The sequence below is a fragment of the Triturus cristatus genome, chromosome 6, assembly GCF_964204655.1.
Source record: "Triturus cristatus chromosome 6, aTriCri1.1, whole genome shotgun sequence".
Taxonomy (NCBI): Eukaryota; Metazoa; Chordata; class Amphibia; order Caudata; family Salamandridae; genus Triturus; species Triturus cristatus.
The window spans coordinates 344716150-344742138 of record NC_140589.1 but is presented as its reverse complement, the minus strand read 5'-3'; the positions used below and the strand labels follow the sequence as shown (position 1 = coordinate 344742138).

Below are 25989 nucleotides of genomic sequence, written 5' to 3'. Positions count from 1 at the left end.
TCAAGGTCGAACTGATGCCGGTGGTGGACTCTACGGCACCCTGCCGGCATCGGGTCATTGATTAGTCTTCGGACGCCCCCTCTTCTCCAGGGGTTCGGCAGCTGTTTGTTTCATCTTCTCCGGAGACAGGACGCCGCATCGTGGCTTTTTCCCCGGCGTCTTCCAAAGACGGCTCTTTGCCGTCACCGCGCCCGAAGTCTTCCCCGGAGGCGCCTCAGGTTCCCCACTCGTCGGTTCACCCTCCCCCATTCCGAGCTTGGTCCTTCCTTCCTCCGGTTGGGCTGGGAGATGGCCGTCTTAGCTTACAGCCGTTGCCCACAGAGGAATTGTTTTCCCCACCGCGTTGCCCTACGGGGGCGAGTGCTGCCTTCGCCCGGGCTGTCTCCACGGCTGCAGGCATCTTGCGCATGGGCGATCCGGCTGCTCATTTCCCCATGGATCATTTGCCGGAGGTACTCCATCAGGGCTCTGGTGGACGGGAGCTGCTTCTTCCCTTTGAGGCTTCGCTCCATATGTCTCTCTTGGGGGCCTGGGGACGTCCTGCTACGGGGGGCCCGGTGCCCCAGCCACTTCTGCACCACCACTGTCCTGCTCCGCATGACCCTGTCTGTCTTTCCTTCCACCCTTCTACGAGGGGCCCTCTTTTGCAGACTGGCTTTCCCGCCTTGCCATCGGTGTGGACTCCAGAGCCACTTCTTGCTTATGGGATTCGGCGGAGTCCCTTCTGTCTTCCGCTTCTCAGGAAGGTGCCTGCGTTGATCTGTGGCACCATGTGTTGGATGGCCGGGAGCTGGCGGCGTTTATTCTTCGCTCGGCTCTGGATGTTTTGGAGGTGCTTGGTCGCACCATGGCTGCTTCAGTGGCCCTTCGTCGCCATGCTTGGCAGAGGGATAGTGTTTTCCCTGAGAACATTAGAGAACGGCTGGTTGACCTTCCCTTTGATGGCACTCTTTTGATCCACGCCCCTGCGGATTCTGCCATTCAGAGGTTTCTTGCGGGGTTTCGTCCTCCTCCTCCTCCCCCTCCCCCTCAGTGACCTGTATGTCGGTCTGTGTTCTGGGAGGTGTTCTCCCGTTGTTTCCTGGGGCCTAGTAACGAGTAGCCCCGGTTGTGTGTTCTGTGTGGTTGGTGTGTTTTTAGGGTCCTTTCAATGACCCATTGGTGCTGTTGGCTGCTGGTCCGGTCCTTTTTGACTTGTGGTTTTGGCAGTTGGTAAGCCCAGTAGGCCCTGAGATTAGGCCTTCTGTGTCTTCTTTATTGGCTGCTCGGTAAGCCGTCTGCGGGTTTTTTCTGCAGGTCTTTCTGTTTTGTCCTCTGCTGCGGAATTGTTTCCTAAGAGGTGTTGCCATGGTTCTTTGGGACGTAATCTACCCTATGTGGGGTACTTGTAGCTATTACATAGCTCTGTCATGTGCTGGGGAGGTGTGGTCACCCTTTTTGGGCTCCTTGCTCTCCGTGGCATCATGGTATGTCGCAGGTGCAATCTTCTTGCCAATTGTCTTGGAACAGCTTGCGCTCGGTCCGTCCTTCTTGTCGCTACGTCGCTAGGCCGGTCTGGCCTGATGTCTGCGGCATTGTGTTGTGGCGGTTCTGCACTTCTGCCCTGTGTTTCGGATTGGTCCTCTGTCTGGTGCTCCAGAGGGTTTGGGTTTCCTTGGCTTCTGTGTTCTGGTGGGCTGCTTGGGCCCTTCCTCCGTCTCTCACTTTCATTCTTTCTTCTTTGTGGGTCAGTGTGTTTCTGGCCCTCCTCCTCCCTTGGGGTGTGTCCTGGCCCTCCCTGGCCTCTGCCTTCGGCTGGCGTCTGATTTGTTCTGGGTGCACTGTTCCATGGTGTTGCTGCTGCTGGCGGCGCATGCCCCTGCAGACCTGCTTGTTCCACTCCTCTGTTGTGCTCTTGAATTGTTTCCTTGCGCCCCTGCCTCTGGTTCCGCTTGGGCTTTGCGCAACGGTGCTTTTCTTTTTCCGCCTGTGCTGTTGGCAGTGGAGCCATTCCGGCCTTGCCCGCTGCTTGTGGCCAAGGTATATTCAGCTCTTTTCTATGTCTGTGCATGTGTTTCTTACGGTGGGCCCTGCCTCTGGTTCTGCCTCTTCTCACTCGGTTCGAGGTAGCCCTTGTGTTCCTTGAGGCTTTTAGGGCACTGTCTGCCCCTGCGGGGTGTTGTGCGCTCTCCCTTGGTTGGGCTTAGGATATCCTGGCCTTTTCCTTCTTGTCCTTGTGACATGTCCCCTACTGGGGCCCTGGGTCTCTCCTGGTGGGGAGGCTCTCTCGCAGGCCCTCCTCCCTTCTGGGTATGGCTAGGGTATCTATTCTACGTTAAGGAATCTGCGGCTAGTAGTCTCTATCAGATGTACAAGTTACTTATCTTCGGTAACGATGTATCTGGTAGAGACGATTCTAGCCGTAGATTCCTTCACGACCCGCCCTTCCTCCCCGTGCTGCGAGGACCCTCAGCTTGGTTTTCTGCGCTTGCCTCCCTCTGGGTGGCTTGTGTTCTATGGGGGTCCTTTTCGTTTTCTGTCCGTCAGGATCCCTCCAGCTGGTTTCTCTCCAGTGTAGGGTCCTGCTTTTGCTCTTTTTTCCCTTTGTTGTTACAGTTTCTGATCCTATTGCGGTCTGCTACGTTGGGGGTTCTTTGGCCCGTCCTTGGCGTCCTGCTCCTTTTAGGGGCTATGGCCCTCCTTGACTGTGTATTCTGGGGGTGGATTGCTATTGCTTCTCTGTTCCGGTCTTGTGGCCCTTTGCTGTGTGGTCTGGTCTCTTTCTCTTACGGTGCTTTCCAATGCTTGTGCCTCCAGACTGGCTATCGCTTTGGCTTGCGCAGTGGTTCCACGGAGTGGTGCTTTACGCTTTCCATGCTGTGGCTTTACTGCTGTGGGCTTCCGGTAATTTGGTGCTGCCTGGTGCTATCACCTTGGCTTGCACAGTTGTTCCTCAGAGGTGCTCTGCTCTTTCCCTGCTTTGGCTTTACTGTTGTAGCCTCCTGGCGTCTCGGTGTCAGCTGATGCTGTTCCTCACCTTTTGTCTCTCTCTTCTTGTTTCTCTGGTTTTTTCGCACACTGTTCACATGCTCTCCTCAGTTTTGTTGTGATGGCTCCACGTTGTGGCACCGAAAAGTTCTCCGAAGCAAACTGACGTCAGCGAGCTGGGGTGGGGCTTCTGTGACCTGGCTGACGTCAAGCCCGCGGAGGACGTCTGGGCGGAGTCGCGAGGTACCACCCCCGGCGCGCAGAGATGCTGGGCAAGAAAGTTTTCCGGGTCCAGTCTCATGCCTGGGGATAATTCTACGTTAAGGAATCTGCGGCTAGAATCGTCTCTACCAGATACATCGTTACCGAACGTAAGTAACTTGTACATCTGGTCCAAAAGACGGAGTCTGGAAATAGAGGAGCTGACAGGGTGAAAGGTGAGGAGGCAGTTGATCCTGTAGCCAGTCCGATGAGGCGGGTCCACAACCCAGCTCCCCGCCACACACCTTCACCCCAGCCTGTTCCGGATCGGGTAACAGTGAGACATGCGATAGGAAGTCCGCGTTACCGTTATCGGAACCCTTCCTATGGCGAACCTCAAAGGAGAAGGGCTGGAGGGCGAGGAACCAACGTAACACACGCGGGTTTTTCCCTTTTTTCCTACTCATCTATAGAAGTGGGGCATGGTCCGTATTCAGGAGGAAATTGGAATTCTCAAGATAGTACCTCAACCTGTCTATCGCCCACTTGATGGCGAGGCACTCCTTTTCTATGATGGGGTAATTAAGCTCCCGGGGAAACAACTTGCAGCTCAAAAAAAGGATAGGGTGTTCAACCCCCTCAGAAGACACCTGTGATAGCACAGACCCTAGCCCATGTTCAGAAGTATCAGTCTGTAAAAGGAAAGGTTTGGAAAAGTCTGGGAATCGCAATATGGGACCTGAGGTGATGGCCCTTTTGAGTTCAAGAAAGTCTTGTTTAGCATCGGGAGGAGGGTGAAGGAGGTCTTTTGGCTTTACATCCTTCCTTAGGAGGTTGGTGAGAGGGGTGGGTATCTCAGAGTATCGTGGTATGAAATGGCGATAGTATTCGAGTAGCCCCAGAAAAGCCCTTACTTCCTTTTTTGTGGTAGAGAAGGGGGCCTGGGATATCGCCTTAACCTTCTCCTGTTGTGGTTCTATGTGCCCGTTTCCTAGGAGGAAACCTAAGTATTTGACCCGTTGGAAGCCAGCTCTCGATTTCTTGGCATTAATATGTAATCCAGCGGTCCGGAAGGCCTGGAGAACAAAGCCGCAATGTTGGAGATGTGACTCCTATGTGGGACTATAGATGACAATATCATCTAAATAAGCTGAGGAATATGCCTGATGTTCGGACAACACCTTATTCATGAGGCGCTAGAATGTGGCAGGTGCCCCATGCAAACCGAAAGGCAATACGGTGAATTCGTATAAGCCAGAAGGTGTTGAGAAGGCCGTTTGTTCTTGATCTTGCGGTTTCAGAGGCACCTGCCAGTACCTTTTTGTGAGGTAAGGGTTGTGATATACTGTGCCTCGCCCAGTTTCTCAATCAATTCGTCCACTCTTGGGAGGGGATACAAATAACACTTGGAGACAGCGTTCACCTCTCTAAAGTCTATACAAAACCGGACGGACCCGTCCGGTTTAGGCACTAACACAATCGGTGAAGACCATTCTGTGTGGGAAGGCTGTATTACTCCCAGCTCGAGCATGCTTTTGACTTCCTGTTCTATTGCTTCTCTCTGGGCAGCAGGGATACGGTATGGTTTTTGTTTGATGACCCTTCCTAGTTGAGTGGGGATAGAGTGTTCAGCTAATGAGGTGCGGCCGGGAAGGTCAGAAAACGAAGGGGCAAATGGACGTAAAGTCTCTTGTAGGGATTCCTTCTGTTCAGGAGTTAGCTCTGGATTAACCACCTACTGATCCGGAGTGGTGGCTGGTTTGGCTGTAAGGTCTACCACATGTACATCCCTGGGGAGTGGTCCTAGCCACTTCTTTGGGAGGTTGATGTGGTATAATTGGGTGTGTCTTGGGGTGACCTGGATGTGATAGGACGTTAACCCAACCTTTTGTACCACCTTGCCATCCTGAGGGTACAAGGACCAACACCCAGTCGCCCACCTTTAGGTGTCTCCACTTCTTCCCCTTATCGTACAACATCTGTTGCTTAGTCTGTAACTTCTCTAAATTGGCACCAGCAAATTCCCTCAACTTTTGTAAGCGGGTACGTAGGCCCTGCGTATACTCAAGTACTGACTTGGCTTCTTCTTTTTCTTGCTCCCATACTTCCTTGGTGATTTCCAACAGACTCCGAGGTTCTCGGCCATAGACCAATTGGAACGGGGAACAGCCTAGACTAGTCTGGGTTTGGCTCCTGATCACATATAGTGCCAAAGGGAGTAGTCAGTCCCATTCCTTCCCTTCCACAGTCAGGAGCTTCTTTAGTGTTAACTTTAAAGTAGCGTTGTAGCGCTCACACAAACCATCAGTTTGGGAGTGGTACACTGATGTTTAAATGTGAGAGATATCAAGGGACTTGCATACCTGGGCCATTATTTTGGACACAAAAGGGGTCCCTTGATCCATGAGGATCTCACGGGGAAAGCCTACCCTGAAGAACAATTCAAGTAGCTTGTCACTAATGCCCTGACTGGTGGGTGTCCGTAAAGGAAAAGCCTCGGGATATCGCGTGGCATAGTCTACGACTATCAATGCGTACAGATTGCCCTTCTTGGTTCGTGGAAATGGACCGATGAGATCCATACCTAGTCTTTCGAAGGGGGTACCAATGATGGGAAGAGGTTGCAAGGGGACAGCGGGTGGTCGGTATGGGTTTTTCTTCTGGCAGAGTTCACACTCTTGACAGTATTTTGGGACATGGGAAAAGATACCTGGCCAGTAAAAGTGTCGCAAAAGCATCTCTATGGTTTTCTGCGCCCCCCCTATGTCCTGCTAGTAAGTGTGAATGTGCGAAAAGAAGGACCTGCTCCCGAAAGGGCTGGGGTACTACCAGTTGGGGTGCATCAACTGCTTTTGCCACCCTGAAAAGGAGCTCATTTCGTAATTGGAAAAGGGGGTATACTGGTTTCTGCGTCAGCAGGGGTTGTGCATAATTTCAAGCACTTCGAAGGGTTGGATCGTTCAACTGCCAGTACCTAAAGCTCTTATCTGATGGCCATGGAGCCTGAGTGAGTATGGAAGAGTGTGGTGGGGGTTGGGCTTGTCTATGCTGCAGGTTGTTTCTCAAGAGTGCTAAGAAGGATGGGTTGTCTCGCCCTAGGATTACTTGCTCAGGAAGGAAGGGTAGAACCCCAAGTTTAGCTTCTAGGGTCACTCCGTGTGGGAGGGAGGTGGGTAAGGAAACCAAGGGATAGCTTCTAACGTCCCCATGCACACACCTTATTGGCACTGACTCCCCGCTAGCGAGTAGGCAGAGATCAACCAATGACTGAAGGATTACCGACTGCCGACTGGCGGAATCTAAAAGGGCCTGTACCCGCACCCCGCCCACAAGAACACTCACGTAGAAACTGGGTCCCATTTCCTCGGTATACAAAACACGAGGGATGCAGCTTATGTCCATTGGTTCTTCTGGGGCTTTTTTCCGGGGACAATTCCTCACTATATGCCCCCATTCCCCACAGTCGGAGCACTGGGGTCCTCTAACCGGTTCAGGCCGATATTGATGACACTTCATGGGTTCGGTGTTTGGTTTGAATGGCTTTCTGTCCTGTTTTCCACTTTGGGGAGGGGGACGTACGGTTTTCTCAGCGTCCCATGATAAGGTACGGGGTTGAGCCCTGTAAAAAGAAGTTGCCATTTCTACTGCCTGTTCTGCTGTTAAGCGTGTATGCTGCTTAAGCCAGCGTTGGATAGGATAAGGCAGGGCCTCTATATACTGCTCTAAGTATATACGGGACATCATTTCTTCCTTCGTACTAGTTTGGGGTTTTAACCATTTATCCGCTGCGCTTTTAGTTTAAAGTATAAAGTCTTTGGGTTTTCTGTAGGGATTCCCCTTTCCTTTCGGAACCGGACCCTGTACGCTTCGGCATCCATGTCGAGGTGGTCCAGGATGATCCCCTTAATCTCTTGATATGGGGTGTGGCCATCTGCATTTGTCATTTGATATGCGGCTTGCGCCTCCCCCGTAAGAAGAGGGGCCAAAAAGAACGGCTATTTGGCCACCAGCCAACCTGACGCCCTGGCAGCTCTCAAAATTTAGCAAAAAAGCGTCAGGATCTTCACCTGCTACATATTTCTGAAGGGATACATTAGGGCCGGCCCCCGCACGGGTCTGCAGCTGGGCCGTCAATTGTACGCGGTCGTCAGCAACTATCTGTAACCACTCTGCTTGTCCCAGTCATGGTGTCCCGAAACAGTTCTCGGTCTGCCTGGACTGCTGACATTTGTATTTCCACCACCCATTCCAGCTTTTCCTGTACCCGTATGAGTTGCTTGATTAGGTGTTCCATGTCTTTTAGAGTCCGTAGGCGTTACGATCCCACTTCTGACACCACGTGTGGCGCGGTGGATAAGGAAACCGAGAGACTGGATAGTGTTTTCAGACTCTACTTTTATTTTCGTGTCCACTGGGCGGGGGTGGGGGGTGAGGTTACAAGTGGAGCAAGTCAATGTCTTAGATAGGCACGCTCTTCACTCTCTTACTTCAGAGAGCAAGGAACCTCTTCAGGCGCTTGACCTTCTCAGGATGGGTGGTCTTGGTCTCTCCGTACCGGAAAACCAAAAAAAAACAAGGAGAAAGAAAAGGCTTGTTAAGGGGACTGTTCTGCTACGCTCAATATTGACCAGGGAAAAGGGAGTGAAGGAGGAAGCACCCGACTGCCACCAGTGATTCGCGCACTCCGTCTTGCAACAGGGCTTTTACACGTTTCCTACTTAATGCTATGAGTCTCAGTGTGAGCAGATGGAGTTTCTGTGCCACGTACTCCGCCCTTCACCTCCCTGCTTCCCCTTCCCCACACAGCGCCAAACCGGCCCCATACCTTGTGGAGTCGCAACCCTCCTGGGCCGTGGCCGCCTTCTGCGCGTTGCCGGAGAGGGTCCGGCTTCCTTCTTTCGTTCTTCGCGTTCGGTGTCCTTCTTTGTCCGACCTCTGGGATTCCCTGGTCCGCGTCGGCGAAGAGTCTCAGCTCCCCGAGTCCAGGGCCGTTGAAGAAGGTCTCGACGTCCCGTTCCTCTCCCGCTGGCTCCGAATTCCGTACGGGTGATTCCCCCTGATAACACTGCGGATGTTTCTCTTCTTCCGTTTTGTAGGAGGGGAAGTCAGCTGACCAGCCCACGTGACCGGCCGAGGTACCTGGAGCCTTAAAGGGACAGTACTGATCTGGTCCAAAAGACGGAGTCTGGAAATAGAGGAACGGACAGGGTGAAAGGTGAGGAGGCAGTTGAACCTGTAGCCAGTCCGATGAGGCAGGTCCACAACCCAGCTCCCCGCCACAACTGGGTGAGGAGAATATGGTATCCAGCACTTCTGAGCATTCGCATCTGTCCTTCAAGACTGAGCGGCGACAGTTGAAAGTTTTCATCCTTCCTCCCGAAGTATGTCATGTCATTCTGACAGCCAGGCATCCATAGACAAAAACCTTATACTCCTGTCGTTGGGACAAGTTTGTGGCTTGTTGCACTGAAAAACATATTAACCAACTATCTGCATCCTTGTCCGAAGTGGTGTTTTGTTTGTAATTAGCCCAGCAAGGCATCTCTCTGGGCACAGTTAAAGGGTATCTGGCAGCCATATATGTTTTTTTGCAGCTGTTACATCAACCCTCCCTGTTCAAGTCATTGTTGTGACATATTTTCTGAAAGGCCTTCAATCATATTCCATTTCAAATGTTTTGTTATGACCCAGTCGGACCTAGATTTGTTTTTGACCTATCTGGTGTGTTCTCCCTTCTAACCCATTCACAGTTGTCAGTTGTTCACTTCAATTCCCGACACTCAAGACTATTTTCTTGGTGGCCATAGAGCGGCCAAGAGAGTCAGTGAGTTACAAGTTCTATCTGCCCAACCTCCATACATCATCTTCTTCTCTGATAAACTGGTTCCCTGTACCTGTGCCTCTTCTTTTTTTTTTTTTTTTACCTTCCAGGCTGGGCAAAGTATAATTGCTGACATCCTTTGCTTCGCCACATTCCTCAGAGGAGAAAAAGGGACTTCGTTGGCTGGACCTGAAAAGAACTCAATCATTCTATTTCAACTGCACCAAAGAGTATCGAGTGGATGGTCAGCTCTTTGTCGGCTTCACAGGCACAAAGAAGGGAAAAGAAGTGCAAAAGCGGTCCATCTCCCAATGGATTGTACTCTGCGTCAAGATCTGCTATGGACTGTCCAAGAAACAACCCCTTGAGGGCTTACTGGCTCATTCCACCATAGTCAAAGCTGTGACCAATGTGTTCGCTCACAGAGTCCCGGTCCTATGTGTGTCAGTTTGCAACATGGGCATCTCCAGGACCTTTTAGTCTGAACCAGTTTGCAGACTCACCTACGGGGAGAGGTTGCTATGGCATCTTTTCTATGGGCAAGAATCTGCGGATCAAAGTTTCTGTCAAGATGTACTTTAGCCACCTTGTAGCTGTTAAAACCCAATAAAAGTTTTTTATGAAAAACAAAGATGTAGAAGTTACTTATCTGGTGGTGACTCTACCTAGCCGCAGTTTCCTTCCCGACCCTCCCATCCTCCATGTTCTGCGTACTGGAATTCTCCTACAAAGCTCCAAGTATGCCCGTCGTTTCAGTACACTTGTCAGAATACCTTGGCATGGCATGGCTCAATGCTTCCTGCCGTGGAAACAGTCACATAGATACTGGTGTCAGCTCGTTGGGGTCGCATCTATATAGACACCGCGCCCGTCACATCCAGCGCAGATACACCTATGATGCTGGCACGCAAATGTACTGCTCAGGAATTTCCAGATCCAGTCTGATGCCTGGGGAATATTCGTAAAGTAAATAATCTGCAGCTAGACAGATATTCTACCAGATAAAGCATTACTGAAGGGTAAGTAACTTGATCAACAAAACTATGATTGAACAAGTTCTGGCTTTGTGATGGTCCTATTGTTACACTCCAGTCAAAACAATGTAACTTTCTGCAGTGGTGGCTGGTGGATTTTAAAAGTGGTGAGTGGAAACTTTAAAGACAACTGTAATGTGTGAACGAGCGCAGAGACCGATCCCGAAACTGAAAAGAAGAATAAGGGACTGGGACAGATAATAGGCCAGGCACCAAAATATTGCCCCCCCCCCTCCCCCCCTCCCATTAGCGAATTAGATATCTTAAAAAGTGGCCCATGTTGAAAAAATCGGGCTATTTTGAACTTGTGAAGGCCCGATGTGTAATTGCTTTGCATTTGTTCTTTGATTCAGGTGGTGTTTGTTTTATTATCAGGGAAACCAACAGTACAAATCTGCCCAGCAGACCATAAAACAGGTTCACAAAGAGACAAGAAACCGACCCACACACTTACTAGTCAGACCAGCTCATCAGGCACTGTCTTATTACCCTGTAGGCCAGTCTGACCCTGAATGGTGTATTTTAATGCATACATTTACAACTAATTGTTGTAAACAAAAGGAGATCCAAACGGGGCATTTCACAGCACAAGTGGCAAGAACACATTAGAAGCAACTAGTGTTGCTGCTTCTGCCCGTCCCTCCGTTACTGGAAAGTCATACTGCATGATGTCATAATAGATACAGTTTACTCTGTGCCAAACCTGTTTAGTTAGAATGTCTGATTTTGTAACATCCTAAAATGTTGCTCCCGTTCGTGTGTATTTGGAAGGTTGCACTGTGTGACGCAAGGAAGCTTCGGTGTCAGTGCGCTTTATAAATCACATTTAACATAACAATGCACGTGAGGTTCTTCTGTTCACTTTGGGCTGCTATTGGACGGTTGGCTTACACCTTCCCTCAAACCCCCCTCATGGAAACAAGCGACCACTACTGAAGTTACAAGCAGCACAGCAGTGGTCTAGCGTATGTTCCATGGACACTATTGCAAGCAAAGAATAAGGGCCCCCACTCTCTATTCTGGTAATAAAATATTCTGGAAGCAATGGGGCCCGGTACTAGTTTACCAACTGTACTATTGATAACTATGCCCCTGCAATAAACCAAACGTACAATTTCTATCTCATGAAAGGATATACATCGATTTCTGCAAGTGCCTAAGATCAATTCACAAGAACAAATGTATTGTCACTAGAGTTCTGGCCTCTGTTTGAGTATGTTTGAGTGTGAACTCTTGCTGATGGATACATCTGCCTGTGGATTCCTCACCTTATGACTATCCCCTGTGCCAGCATTGTTCGGAATTTTTTCGTAGCTCTCCACGCTGACGAGGTCGTCACAATGCCATGGCTCCACACGCGGCTCTGCGTGACGTCACTGGAACCATAAGAGGACCACGTCAGCATGATGACGTCAGTTCCCTTTTTTCCGCGCTGTCGACGCTAACGTTTTTTTCTGGGACACTCCATACTTTCGACTGGATACTTTGTTTGTCGATTGTTTCTTTTTCTCTTTTAGCATGTCTGCGCCGAAGAAGTCTGGTTTTAAGCCCTGTAAAGAATGCGGAGGTCACATGTCTATCACGGACCCGCATGAAGACTGTCTTTGGTGCTTGTCGTCTGACCACGACGTCGAGGGCTGTTATTCCTGCAGGAAGATGAACCCAAAGGCTCTAAAGGAGCGGGAGGCCAAACTGTATATGGCCATGGCAAGGAAAGAAAAAAGGGGTCGGAAAAGGTCGAAGTCCAGGTCATCGACTTCGTATGACTCCAAGAGGAAGCATAAAAAGAAGAAGACATGCTTCACGGCACCGGTCGTCGAAGGCTGTGGAGTCGAAGTCGCCTTCTCCAACTCCTCAACATCGAGTAAAGGACTTTGTCTCTCCTTCTCCTTCAGTGTCTCCTCAGGTGACTCCGGTCCATTCTCCATCATACAAGGGGACTCCGGATAGGTCGTCGATACCGAGATTCTCACCAGCTTTAGAGGGTGTGTCGAATCCGGTTGAGACTGAGGTTCCTTCTGCTCATGCGGCTCCGTCTGTGGCTCCAGTGGCGCCAATTCCAGAGGTACCTCGTTTGGATCTCAAACCGGCTCAACTTCCACAGTTTCCGGCGCCGTATTCGGATCCATCGCATTTTCTTAATGCCATGTATGGCGTGTTCGCCAGAGCCTCGTACCCCTCTGGTGCACCTTCGGGTCCCATGGGTCCTTTGGCATATAATTTGGGTGTGCCTCAGCAGTATCCCCAGGCCCCCTTTGTGCCCTTCATGCCAGCGACGCCGGCAGTCCCCGGCTCCATCCCGTGAAGCTTCTCTGATTCGATCGGCGTCGGCGCCGGTTATCACAATGGGTCCTTCTTCGACGCCGCTCCCGGAGCCGTCGACGCCGCATGTGGCGCCGTCGATGCCGCAGCCGAAGATGCGCTCGAGGAGAGATGCGCAGAGGTTGTTGGAGGAGGAGCAGTACCAGGAAGAGAGGGAGGAAGGAGAAGTGTATGACACAGAGGATGTGTTTGAGGACTTGTGTGAGGCAAGTGGACTTGATGCTTCTCCGGAGGGGGACTTTGTTTCTCAAAAGGCTTCCCCCTCGAAGGAGGTGGCTCCCTACCATTCTGTAATTATGATGGCGGCTGAACTTTTAGATTTGCAGCTTCCTATGGCTGAGTATAAGCCTAATTTTCTTACGGAGGTGCTCCATTCACCGTCCTCAGTGGTCGAACCACTCTTGCCCTTTAATGATGCTCTTACCGAGCGCATACTGGATGTTTGGCGCACCCCTCTTTCTGCTCCTGCGTTTTCGAGGTCTGTGTCCAGAAGATATAGGCCTGCTCCTGGAGATCCAGTGTTCCTTTCATCCCACCCCTCTCCTGAGAGCTTGGTGGTTCAGGCTTCTTGTTCCAAGCAGTCCACAGGTGCTTTTCCGCAAGCTCCTGCCGACAGAGATTCCAAAAAGCTGCAGCAGTCTGCGAAAAAGGTATTTTCTTCAGCCAGCATGGTACTGAAATCTACCAACGCCACCTGTCTCCTGGGTAGATATATTCATGCCTTAATGGACTCTGCCAAACAGCTTCTTCCTAAGCTATCTGTGGAGGACAGGTGTAATCTCAGTGAGGTGTTGGCAGCTCGCCAGGTCATCCAGTTGGGCCTGGACACGGCGGATTCTGTTGCCAGAGTGATGGGTTCGTCTATTGCAACAAGAAGACTTGCATGGTTGAGGTCTTCTGGGTTCTCTCCCGATGCCCAAGCTGCTCTTCTTGATCTACCTTTTGATGGATCTAGACTTTTCGAAGAGAAGGCAGATTCGGCTTTGCAAAGATTTAAGGACAGTAAGGCCACAGCAAAATCCGAGAGGTTATGGTTGTAAAAGGTACAGAGGCTTCGGGAAGTCTTTTTTTCGGAGTTTCAGACAGCCTCAACAGCAGCAACAGCAACAACAGAACCCCTTGTATAAGTCCTATAGGGGTAAAGGCAGAGGTCGCCAACGTGGAGCCCAGCATCATACTTCCTCCTCCTCCTCTACCTCCCCAGCCCCTCTTGGTAATGCGGTAAAGCAGCCCTAGATCCGCCATCCTGGATCATGTAGGTCCTGTGGGAGGTCGGCTTGCCCATTTTCTACAAGATTGGAAATCAATCACTTCGGACCTTTGGGTTCTAGATCTTGTAGAAAATGGGTACGCCCTTCCCTTCAGGGAATTCCCTCCTCCTTACCCTCCTTGCCAAGGGTTTTGCACGGAGGATCATTTACTCCTCCTCCAAAAGGAGGTTATTACCCTGTTACAAAAAGGTGTGATAGAGATGGTTCCGGAGCAGGAAAGGGGTGAGGGATGCTACTCCCGGTATTTTCTGATTCCCAAAAAGGATGGCAGGTTACGTCCGATCCTGGATCTCTGAATTTTGAATCTATATCTCAAGCAGGAGAGCTTCAAGATGCTCACCCTAGCACAGTTTCTTCAGGCGCTGCAGCAAGAGGACTGGATGGTGTCCATCGACTTACAGGATGCGTATTTTCATATCTCAATCCTGAAGTCGCATAGGAAGTATCTCCATTTTACGGTTGGGTCGCAACACTACCAGTTTGCGGTTCTTCTGTTTGGTCTTACTACTGCACCTCAAGTCTTCACCAAGGTGATGGCAGTGTTGGCTGCCCATCTCAGGAGGTCGGGGATTCCGGTTTTTCCCTACCTGGACGACTGGCTTCTGAAGGCAGAGTCTCCAGAGATGGTGCTTCATCGTCTGCAGGTAACAGCTCAGCTGTTGTTCAATTTGGGTTTTTCGATAAATGTACCCAAGTCTCACCTAGTGCCCTCTCAGCTCAACCTGTTCATAGGGGCGGTACTGGATACCACTGTGTGTCGAGCTTTTCCTCCTCCACAAAGGATTCTCGACATTCAGGAAATTATCCCTTTGTTTCACAATGGAGTGGTTGTTCCAGTTCTGAAGGTCCTTCGCCTGCTCGGTCTGTTCACCTCCTGCATTGTGTTGGTCAACCATGCACGCTGGCACATGAGGGCGCTCCAGTGGTGCCTCCGCAGGCAGTTGTATCAGCACAACAGAGATCTCAGGGAGCCTGTCCGGATCTCCAGAGAAGCTGCAGCGAATCTGTCTTGGTTGGAGCGTGGAGGGCAATCTGTCTCAAGGAAAGCCTTTTCATCTTCCTCCATCGGTGGCCACAGTGATAACGATGCCTCTACCCTAGGGTGGGGTGCTCATATGGGGGATCTGGAGATCAAGAGTCTTTGGTCTCCATAGGAAAGATTGTCTCATATCAATCTTCTAGAATTGTGGGCGATACGTTTAGCGCTCAAGGCCTTTCTCCCTTCCCTTCGCGGTCAGTCGGTTCAAGTCCTGACGGACAACACTACAGCGATGTGGTATGTCAACAAGCAGGGAGGAGTAGGGTCATACCGTCTCTGCAGGAAAGCGTTGCGGATTTGGTCCTGGACTCAGGACCATCGGATTTGCTTGATGGGAAATCATCTGGCCGGGGTGCTGAATGTGCGTGCGGACAGTCTCAGTCGGCAGTTCTCCGCCAACCACGAGTGGAGGCTTCATCCGGAGGTAGTTCGACACATCTTTCGGACGTGGGGAACTCCGCGGGTGGACCTTTTTGCCACTCTCGAGAACGCGCACTGCCCATTGTTCTGCAGTCTCCAGTGTCCGATGCAGAGGGCTTTGGGGGGATGCGTTTCAGTTGAGTTGGAGTTCATAACTCCTTTACGCGTTTCCTCCCATACCCTTGATTTCTTGGGTTCTGAGGAAGATTCGCCAAGACCGGGCCCAAGTCATATTGATCGCCCTGGATTGGCCAAGAAGGGTGTGGTACACAGATCTACTTCACCTCTCATCGCACCCTCCGCTTAGTCTCCCTCTCAGGGTAGATCTCCTCTCGCAGTCGGAGGGGCAGGTTCTACACCCCCACCTCTCGAGCTTGTACCTTCATGCCTGGAGATTGAACGGGGCAGCCTGAATTCTTTTTCTCTCCCGCCTGACGTGGTGGATGTTATATTATCGGCCAGGCGGCACTCCACCAAGTCTATCTACTCCTATAGTTGGTCTAAATTTGTTAAATGGTGTGGAGAGAAGTCTATTGATCCCTTAGAAGCTCATCTTTCTGATGTTCTTTGTTTTTCGCTTCATTTGGCCAGAGCAAGGTTTTGCTGTGGCCACTGTTAAATGATATTTGTCACCTTTATCGGCATTTCTGTGTTTGCCTGATCAGCCGTCTCTTTTTAAGTCTCCAATAGTTTTAAGGCTCATTAAGGGGCTTACTAACATGTTCCCGCCCGCTCCTTTTATTATGCCCTGGTGGGATTTGAATATAGTGTTAACTTTTTTAATGGGTCCACGTTTGAACCTATGCATAGCTGTCCTTTGCGACTGCTGACTTTCAAAACGGTCTTTCTGGTGGCTATCACTTCGGCTAGGAGGGTGAGTGAGCTTCAAGCTTTGAGTTCAAAGCCTCCGTTTGAGACCATACATGCTGAAAAGATGGTACTCGGGACCAGGGCTGCTTTTCTGCCTAAGGTGGTAACTCCTTTCCATCTAGGGCAGTCCATTACCCTTCCTACTTTTATCCTCACCTCACCCTTCCAAGGAGGGGGAAAGGCTACACCGTTTGGACCCTAAGAGGGCGATTAGTTTCTATCTTGATAGAACAAAGGACTTTCATCAGGATGATCAGCTCTTTGTGGGCTATGCTAAATGGATGAAGGGCAAGGCGGTGCACAAGCGCACTTTATCCAGGTGGAGCGTCTTGTGCATCAAGATCTGCTATGCTCTAGCTGGTAAGGAGCCTCCTGTAGGCATTAGAGCTCATTCTACCAGGGTTAAATCATCTACTTCTGCTTTGGCAAGGGGTGTTCCTGTGTTGGACACTGTAAGGCGGCAACTTGGACCTCCCTCCACACTTACGCCAAGTATTACTGCTTAGATTCCGAAGTGAGGAGGGACGGACATTTTCCGCGCTCTGTTTTGCAGAACTTTTTGGTATAGAAGGGTGGACACCCTCCTCCGGAGTGGGACTGCTGTGGGATTCTATTCATAAGGTGAGGAATCCACAGGCAGATGTATCCATCAGAAGAACAAGTTACTTACCTTCGGTAATGCTCTTTCTGATGTATACAGTACCTGCCTGTGGATTCCTCACTGACCCACCCGCCTCCCCGTTGTCCACCCTTTTATACTTTAAAAGAGGTATTCGTTAATATATTGTTTCATATTGTCATTCTGCGTTGCCTCTGTTTTGCCTTTTTGTAGGCTTTAAAGAAATGTTTGCTTTATTTTGCTTTCCTTATTCACTTTAAACTGTGTGTATTCGTGTGAATACTGTGTACTATGTATGCATTTTCTATATGGTCGGTCCGCCCGTTTCGCCTGGTGGCACGGAAAAAATGGGTGGAACTGACATCATGCTGACGTGGTCCTCTTATGGCTCCAGTGACGTCATACGGAGCCGTGTGCGGAGCCATGGCATTGTGACGATCTCGTCGGCGTGGAGAGCTACAAAACATTTCCGAAGAATGCTGGCGCAGGGGATATTCATAAGGTGAGGAATCCACAGGCAGATACTCTATCCACCAGAAAAAGTGTTACCGAAAGTAAGTAACTTGTTCGACTCACCCCAACTGCTAATCTAGCGCTGACCCCGGCACACACTTCTGCCATTCTACGTGTAATTGGAGAACAGGTTTAGGTCAAACACTGCACCCCTAAGCAGCATGCACTTCACTTATTGCATCAAAGGTAGAAGATCAACGCTTTCCTGTTGCTCCTGGTCTGTGGTGCTTCTTTGCTGTACCTCAAAAAGGCTCACCAACATCATTCCCTGAACTGGCCTTTTGTCTGTGGGGCTTTTTTTCTTACCTGATTTGGTGCTTTTTTTTTATAAAGAACCACAGATGAAGGAAAGTCTGAATCTTCCCTACAGAACACATTCTCTTCACCACTGTAGGCCATATGTTTGGCAGGGAAGACTCCTACATTTATCGTTCCAATTGCCCGCCTCTAGTGCATCCTGCTCAGTGTGCAATGAGCCCTGGTCCCTTCCTCCGAAAGGCCTCCCAACCCTCTGCAGCTCTCACAACCCCAGCCCAGTATGAGACTGTCCCGAGTGAGCACCTAAGGCCCACATCCCCTCTTTCGCAGCCTGAGCCCTAACCTCTGTGGTGCTAGAGGTGCAAGGACTCTGGTCATTGAAGGCAGCAGGAGGCAGACTCTGCCCTGATTAGGTACGAGGACTCTCGATCTACAGCCAGATTCTTGGGCCTCTCCTCTACTCCTCATGGCCAGTCTTCCTTTTGTGGCAACGGAAGGAGTTTCCAGCCGCGTCAGCTCTATCCCGGCCACCGTCCTGCACAGACTGCCCTAGCCATGCGAGGACGTGGATGCGGTGTATTCCAATCCAGGAATGGAGGCCAGAAGTCGTCAGCTGCACTGCCCTCAGCAGCTTCAGCCTCCCAGCACTCCTAGGCTGACTCTGCAGGACCACAATGCTCCAGTTGGTGGGAGAATTCGTCATCATCTCTGCCACTGGAGATCCATAACATTGGAAACGTGGGTCTTGTAGATCGTCCTGGAGGGCTGTTCTCGGAAGGAAAAGCGAGAGATCTGCAGTGGTGGTTGATGAGCCACGATTGGGTCTCAATGGTACACCCCTCTTCCCTTCCACCAACCAGATCTCAGTTGTGACAGATGGGTCACTTCTGGGATGGGGCGACCAACTAGGAGTGGTGGAGATCAGGGGACACTGGTCCCTGGCAGAGACGGGGCTCCACATAAATGTGTTGTAGCTCCGGGCGATTCGATTGGCATTGAAGGTATTTCTTCCCTCTAACAAGGTGAAGCTGGTGCAAGTGTTCACGGACAACACCACCGCCATGTGGTAGTGCAACAAGCATGGTGTGGTGGGGTCGTGACCCTTTATCAAGAGGCCGTGCGTCTCTGGACTGTCCTTTTGTTCATTCTGACTCTTGTCCAGCAGGGCTCTGCTTTGGGAGCTCTCAAGGGTTACCTTTCTGCTCTGTCTGCTTTTTTGCGGCTGCCAGACCAGCCCTCTCTCTTCAAATCTCCCATTGTACATAGGTTTGTGAAAGGGCTGGCTCACCTGTTTCCACCTACACCCTTTGTTATGCCACAGTGGGACCTTAATTTGGTCCTCACCTATATGATGTGCTCTCCCTTTGAGCCTTTACACAATTGTCCCCTCCGGCTGTTGACCATCAAAACAGCTTTCTTGGTGGCGATTACATCCGCCCAGAGGTTGAGTGAGCTGCAGGCGTTACCTTGCTCACTCCTTATCTTATGTCCTTTCCGGACAAGGTGATGCTTCACACCTGGGCATCCTTTTTACCAAAGGTTGTGACCCCTTTCCATCTGTGTCAGTCCATCACGTTGTCTACCTTCTTTGCTCCTCCACATCCTTCTAAGAAAGAGGAGCTTATCCACTGGCTTTACCCAAAAATAGTGTTGTTATTCTACCTTGACCCCACAAAAGAGTTACGGGTGGATGACCAACTCTTTGTGGGGTACGTTGGAGCAAAGAAGGGGAGGACAGTGCAGAAAAGGACCATCTCTCGCTGGGTCGTTCTCTGCATCAAAATCTGTTATGCCCTGGCAAAGAAGCAGCCCCCTGAGGGATTAAGGGCCCATTCCACCAGGGGTAAGACTGCGACTACGGCCTTGGCTTGGGAGGCCCCATTCCAAGATCTGTCAGTCACACATTTATGAAGCATTTTTGCCTGGACGGTCAGGTCTGCAGGGACAGGCACTTTTCCAGCTTGGTCCTGCAGGACTTCCTAGTATAGGATATCGGTCCGCAGGCCACTGCCGGGATGCTATAGCTTGGGTATCTAATTCAGAGGTAAGGAATCTGCAACTAGAAGCCTCTATCAGATGAACAAGTTACTTACCTTTGGTAACACATTATCTGGTAGAGACTCTTATCTACCTGCATATTCCTTACAGCCCCACCCATGCCTCCCCGCTTTGCAGACTAATATTGTAGGGCTAGGGTTTCTCCCCTTTTCAGGGCCCTAGCTTTACACACAACTACTTCAGTTACTTCGTGGCTCTGCGCTTCTGGCGCGGAAAAAGCAAAAAGTACTGACGCCCGCACACCTTGGTGGTGCCTATATAGGCACCACAATGTCAAAACCGATGTTACCGACGCCGCAGACATCGCGCGGAGCCGAATGGAGCCACCCGAAGCTGCACGCAAGGGGTATTGCTCAGCAAACGTTTCCAGATCCAGCCTGATGCCTGGGAAATTCAAAGGTAAGGATAGTCTCTACCAGATAATGCGTTACCGAAGGTAATTAACTTGTTTTTCATGCACATGTTTCCTCCCAAGCTGTTTGTGATGCCTCAGTGGGATCTGAACTCGGTGTTGATGTTTCTAATTTTGCAGAATTTTCAAGCTGAATCTTAGTTGTTTACTATATCGTTTCACTTTTTTACATATCATACTTTAGAAAGTGGTGTTAGTGAAAAACAATATCATAATCAGGTAAGTCATTTCACTAATTGTGCAGCAAGGTGCTGAAACATCTCTGTGAAAGGGCTACAATTACATGTATTATTCTGTGAACATAAATTATTGAAATCCAATAAGACTTTTCTGATCTTTTTGTTTTTAAGTGATGGCAACAATTTTCTTTATTTCCAGTACACAATGTGTGCTGCCATAGAGCTTTAAAATCGCTTATAGACAATGGCAGCTCCTCCTCTAAGGCAGAGTAGCGTCGCCCCACTGCTAATTCAGCAGTGCACAAATACAAACTAAAATGATAATAGCATAACGTTATGATTTTATTTTTCTATGCGGAGCTTGGAGCCAGGTGGGGGTGGGGCTGGGCTCCGTCACGCCAAGCAGAGTGAGGAGTGGTTTGCACTCCTCTAAGTGAGCATGACGGTTTGGCCGGCCCTCTTGGGCTGGCCAAACCGTCATGCGCACTTGGCATGTTCTCCATTAGGCTGTGTTGCACACCCCCATGGTGAACCTGTCTAGCCTCCCTAGGCACTGCCTAAGCATCCAAGTAGGATGCTCAGACCAATCACAACACTGCTCCTGCAGTGTCTTGACTGGCTGGGAAAGTCCGGAAGCCTGAGAGCTTCCGGTGCTTCTTGCAGATCGTAAGGAAAAGGACGAGGCAGGACGTGCGGCACCAAAGGAAAAGGTAAGTTAATTTTTATATTATTATTTTTGTAATCCAGTTCCGAGGTAGCTGCCACTGCTTATAGAGTTAAGCACTTGCAGATCGCAGGTACAGTTTGAGGCTTGTTTAAAACAGCATTATATCCTTCCAATGGTATTAAATTGAGTATGAGTTAGCTGTGTAATATTAACAATGATTTTTTTTTACATTCACTGAAGTTTCGAAGCACTGTAGTTTACAGGTGTTACTATCACGACCTTTAATGGTGCTCAAGTTACCAAACTCCACAAGGATGGAGGACTGAGTCGGCATTACTGGGATTCAGACTCGTGACTTGACACACACTGCATATTTCCATGACAAACATTCAACTCGTTGAGCCATCCTGCCCGCTTATTTAACACCTGTTATGTAAAGTACTTTAAAAATACATAACTGAAGTAGTAAGCATTATATATAAAATAAGCTACGTATTGTTACCTTGCATTACGTTGACAGAGGGGAAACAGTATGTGTTTCTGTTTCAGTTCAGCCCTCTGTTATTGGAAGTGGTGTTCAGACGACAGCTTCCACAAATTCGACATGGAAATCGAGCACTATAGGAATGGAAAATATAGGTAGACAAAGGTCTTCTTCGGATCCTCCAGCAATTAAACCCCCTGTGCCTCCGCTACGTGTGACATCTACTGCTACAAGTAGGTTTATACCTATATTTAACAAACTAATATGCACTTTCAACTATTATAACAACATAATACGCTGCATTTTTTTTACTCTACACTTCACAGTTCATACTAAATGTTGTAACATTACAATGTAGCAACGGAAGGGACTGCTCACACAATGTTTTGCCATTTAGATGACACAATTAGTGCTAGTTGTAAGGGGTTTAAATCCAAAATAAATAATTAAATTCATGAATTAAATCACCTGACTATACAGAAAGTGTTGGAGAGACCAGCTCTGATTTCTGATGAATACTACTAACTTCATATTCCTCACCCTGTGAATGTTCCCTGGATGTCAGACTGGATCCATAAACCTTAAAGCAGTACTCCTATGTGTCAGTAGGTTGCTTCGTCCTGGTTCGCACTGAGGACATTCCACTATAGAAGTGACTAGCAGGGCCGCATATAAGCGCATCCCATCTTTCTTTTTGTGTCTCTAGACACACATATGGAGTTTTTCCTTGATCTTGGGTCCTTGGACCAAAAATACCATTAAAGATTTAGTGGCGTGCAAGGGAAAATGTTGCCTCCTGAGACAATCGGTTTATACCTGATAGTGGCTGTTGCAAACAGATGTCTGTAGGTGTGTTTTTGCTGCCTGGGTTCGTAACACAACTTCAGGTGCTGTGATGACAGGCGCCCAGATGAACCACAAGGCCATACAGGACCGCAAGCTCAAACTTTGAGGTTGCCAAACACAGGAAGACTCCACGACGTGACTGGTTGAAGCTGAAAGGAAGGTCCCGTTCCCACTGCAGATCATTGTCGTGGTCAAAGTCATTTGGTAAGTCCAAGATACAGCATAAGAAGTAGAATTGGTGATCAACCCCTTCCCGCCACTCTTGGACCTCATAGTTTGCCTCCCGGTCTTGCTCTCTGCCACATCCGGCTCCCACTACCACACCCCCAATAGTCAATCCTTCAGATTCTGACACTTTACCCTAACCACATGATAGGATGCAAACTTTCCACCACCTTTTTAGCACTGAATCAGCCAGTGACAGTCATAAGGAAGGGGGTAATTATATCTCACAATACGGTGAGAAAATGGGACTGAAGATGCCAGTTGCCTGGATAGTTCTCCAGATACCAGTCTTGTATTTTCACCTGATCCAGCTATAGAGGAAAGCACCTCCTACAAACTCATTAAGCGGAGGGTGGCAGAGATCAGCTCATCACTATAGAGGTAAAAATGTTTTAACTGGGTACTTCAGCCAGGTCAGCCATACGGAGCCTCTTCTGCCATTTAATGAGGCCGTCATTAAATCCCCTTTTGGGTACTTGTGTGAAACCATGTTCAAGGCCACCTAATAGGCAGATTGCTTTCACAACATCTGACGCCAGAGAGTTTGGTGATACAGGCATCCACCAGCAAAGTATATTCCATTTCCTTCCCTATTTTAGATCTTGACACTCTCAGCGCCTTCCTGCAGAAGAACAAATTCAAGATGCTCACACGATTCCAGGTCCTAGCTACCCTGGAGACTGAATGGTGACGTTGGACCTGCAGGACACTTATTTTCACATACTCTTCCTGCTGGCCCACGTGCTACCTATGATTCACGATGGCCTAGGAGCATTTCAGTTCTCAGTGCTCCCCTTCATCCTCAACAGAGCCCCCTAGGTGTTCGTGAAACTGATGGTGCTGGTCGCAGCACTTCTTTGGAGGTCTGGGGTATCCCCTACCTTGATGACCAGCTGTTGAGAGCAGGTTCGCCTCAGACAGTTGCCTACCACCACCAGACAATGGCCAACTGCCTGATAAATTGAGGTTCACTATTAATGTGCTGAAGTCACACCCTACTTCTTCGCAGTTGCTGCCTTTCATTAGATCAGTTCTGGATACGGTATGGTTTCATGCCTTTCCCCTGGAATGGAGAGTCCAGGATATTCATCCTGTGATCCTGATGTTTCAGCTTCGGCCCTGGATCTTACTGCAGATGACTCTGAGGCTACTGGGATTGTTGGCCTTCTGCATACGTCTGGTATCTTAGTCCAGATGGCATATTCAAGCTCTGCAGTGGGAACCGAAATACCAGTAGGCACATTATCATGGAAATGTGATGGACTGTTTTCAGATTTTGGAGGAATCTTTCGGAGATCTGCAGTAGTGGCTACTGGACCGTGATAGGGTCAGTGGCAGGCCCTGCTCCTTACCACACCAGGATCGGGCAGTTATGGAAGAATCACTACTGGGTTGGGGAAGCCATCTGGGAAGGCGGAGATCGGAGGCTTCTGATCTGCAGCAGAGACTAACTCCACTTGTTGGCATTGATGGTGTTTCACTTGATGTTGAAGGTCCTCTGCCCATTATCAAAGAAAGACTGGTGCAGGTGCTCATGGAAAACAACACTGCCATGTGGTACTGTAACATGCAGGGTGCAGTGGCATTCTGGGTCCTGTGCCAGCAGACCTTGCGTCTCTGGAAGGGGCTGGACCACCCTGGGATTTTTCTGGTGGTGAACCACCTGGCGAGATCTTTAAACATCAGGGTGGGCAAACTCAGCTGAAGTCCCCTAGTGGCTCACGTATGGCAGTTGCACCTGGAGGTAGCACAGGCATTCTTCCATCAATGGCGAGAGTCCTGTCTCGCTCTTTTTACTACCACTGAGCTATTTTTATAAATACACTATGTGATTCTTTTTGATTTAACCTACACTACTTGATTATATCTGGTGAAACAAGCTGCTTAACACTCCTTCAAGATGAGCCTGAAGGCTGCTCTCCACAGCTACCACATAGAGAGCTCATTAAGGTTGTCTGAGACAACTAAAATCACCATAAGGGTTGCCTGGATTAGTGCAAGGTGCTTCACCTAAATATGTGTGTACCATATACTAAGCCAGCCTCCTTCACACGTGTCTAGATATAACAGCACTGCCTGCACCAACTTTGCTAAAAATAAACTACAGCAACTTTGAAGTAAGCATACTGCATTTATCTGATAGAGACTACTAGCCGCAGATTCCTTAACGTAGAATTATCCCCAGGCGTGAGACTGGACCCGGAAAACTTTATTGCCCAGTTTCACTGCACGCCAGGTGGGGGCGGTACCTCGCAACTCCGCCCCGACGTCCTCCGCGGGCGTGACGTCAGCGAGGTCACATAAACCTCACCCCGGGGCGCTGACGTACGTTTTCTTCTATTCCGCGTGCAACGCGGATCCGGATCGTGTACCTGGCCTGTTCAGGCCTTCTTTTTCAGCTTTGAGTTTTTTCTTGAGAACAGTGTGCGAATGCCTTCGGGCTTCAAGACGTGCTCATCTTGCAGGCGCCAGATGTCGGCGACGGATCCTCACCCCATCTGCATGTGGTGTTTTGGGGAGCACCACGACTCCACGGACAGTGAGGCGTGTCAGCAACTGAAGCCGAAGTCCCGGCGGGAGCGCCGGATGAAACTCCTTTCAGCACGCATGTCAAGGTTGGCGTCAGCGCCGCGCCTGTCCCCCGCGGAAGGCTTCAAGACCTGCCACTTCCGTCTCTGCCATCGTCCCTCTCCCAGGCCGCAAGGGCGTCACTCACCTGTTGGTAAGTGTTGCAGTTTGTCCCCGAGGCCCGGTCCTCGGCTTGTTGGGGGTGCGGGTTCTCCACGGGTGGTGTGGCCCCGCGTGTCACCACCCTATCCGCCGTTCCCCGGAGCTGGGGCGACCAGAGCCCAGATGGAGGCCTATGCAGGTCCCTGCCGGCCTCTTTGGCTCTTCCCTCTCCTCCTTCTCTTCCTGGGAAGTCTGTGGATCCCTTGCCGCGTGCGGGGACTTGTGCGGCGTCGCCGGCGGCTCCGGCCCCGGTGCCGACAGGTTAGGAGGATGTGGTGCCGTCGGGGTGCGGCCCTTCGCGGTTCTCTCCTTCGGACTTGCGCCTCTGCCTCGCCGCAATCCCCCGCGGGGGGCCCCCTGTTGTGTCGCTGGCGGTTGCCGGGGCTTGGGGCGTGTCCTCGAGTCCCCCTCGGCCCTCTGGGCAGGCAGCGGCCTTGTCTGAGTCCGAGGTGATGCCGCTGCGGCGGCTGCTGGCCCTGGCGGTGCCGCAAGGGCTGACTAGGGGTCGGGGCGTGTCCCGGGCCCCCCTCGTCCCTCCACGCAGGCGGCTGCCTCTTCGGAGGTCGGGTCGATGCCTTTTCAGCGCCGTTCCTTAGCCGTCCTGGCTCTGCCCCAGCCTCCTGCGCCGCGCGTTGTGGCAGAGGTCGTTGCGGCGTCTCCTTCGGCGCCGGTTGACGTTGACCTGACGCCGGTGGCGGACTCTATGGCGTCGGGCCGACGTCGGGCTGTTGATTCGTCTTCGGATGCCCCCTCTTCCCCAGAGGTTCGTCAGCTGTTTGTTTCATCTTCTCCGGAGACGCGTCCCCGCGGCATGGCTTTTTCCCCGGCGTCTTCTAAGGACGGCTCCTCGCCGTCACCGCGCCCGCAGTCTTTAACGGAGGCTCCTCAGGTTCCCCATTCATCGGCCCCACTTCCCCTTTTTCGAGCTTGGCCTTTCCTTCCGCCGGTTGGGCTGGAGGACGGTCACCTTAGCTTGCAGCCGTCGCCCACGGAGGAACTGCTTTCCCTGCCACGGGGCCCTACGGAGGCAAGTGCTGCCTTCGCTTGGGCAGT

At 50.5% G+C, this 25989-nt stretch overlaps 1 protein-coding gene across 5 annotated transcripts in view; it reads left to right on the top strand.

The window, feature by feature from the left end:
- The window catches only part of ASAP2 (ArfGAP with SH3 domain, ankyrin repeat and PH domain 2), a 1162669-nt gene that overhangs the window by 984949 nt on the left and 151731 nt on the right, over positions 1-25989 (top strand). For 3 of the 5 annotated variants that reach the window (XM_085610732.1, XM_085610730.1, XM_085610733.1), the window contains one exon: positions 21201-21368. The exons of the other annotated variants lie outside the window; for them this stretch is intronic. In XM_085610732.1, the coding sequence (XP_085466858.1) occupies positions 21201-21368 (168 nt within the window). The remainder of the gene's footprint in view (positions 1-21200; positions 21369-25989) is intronic. 5 annotated transcript variants of the gene reach the window in all.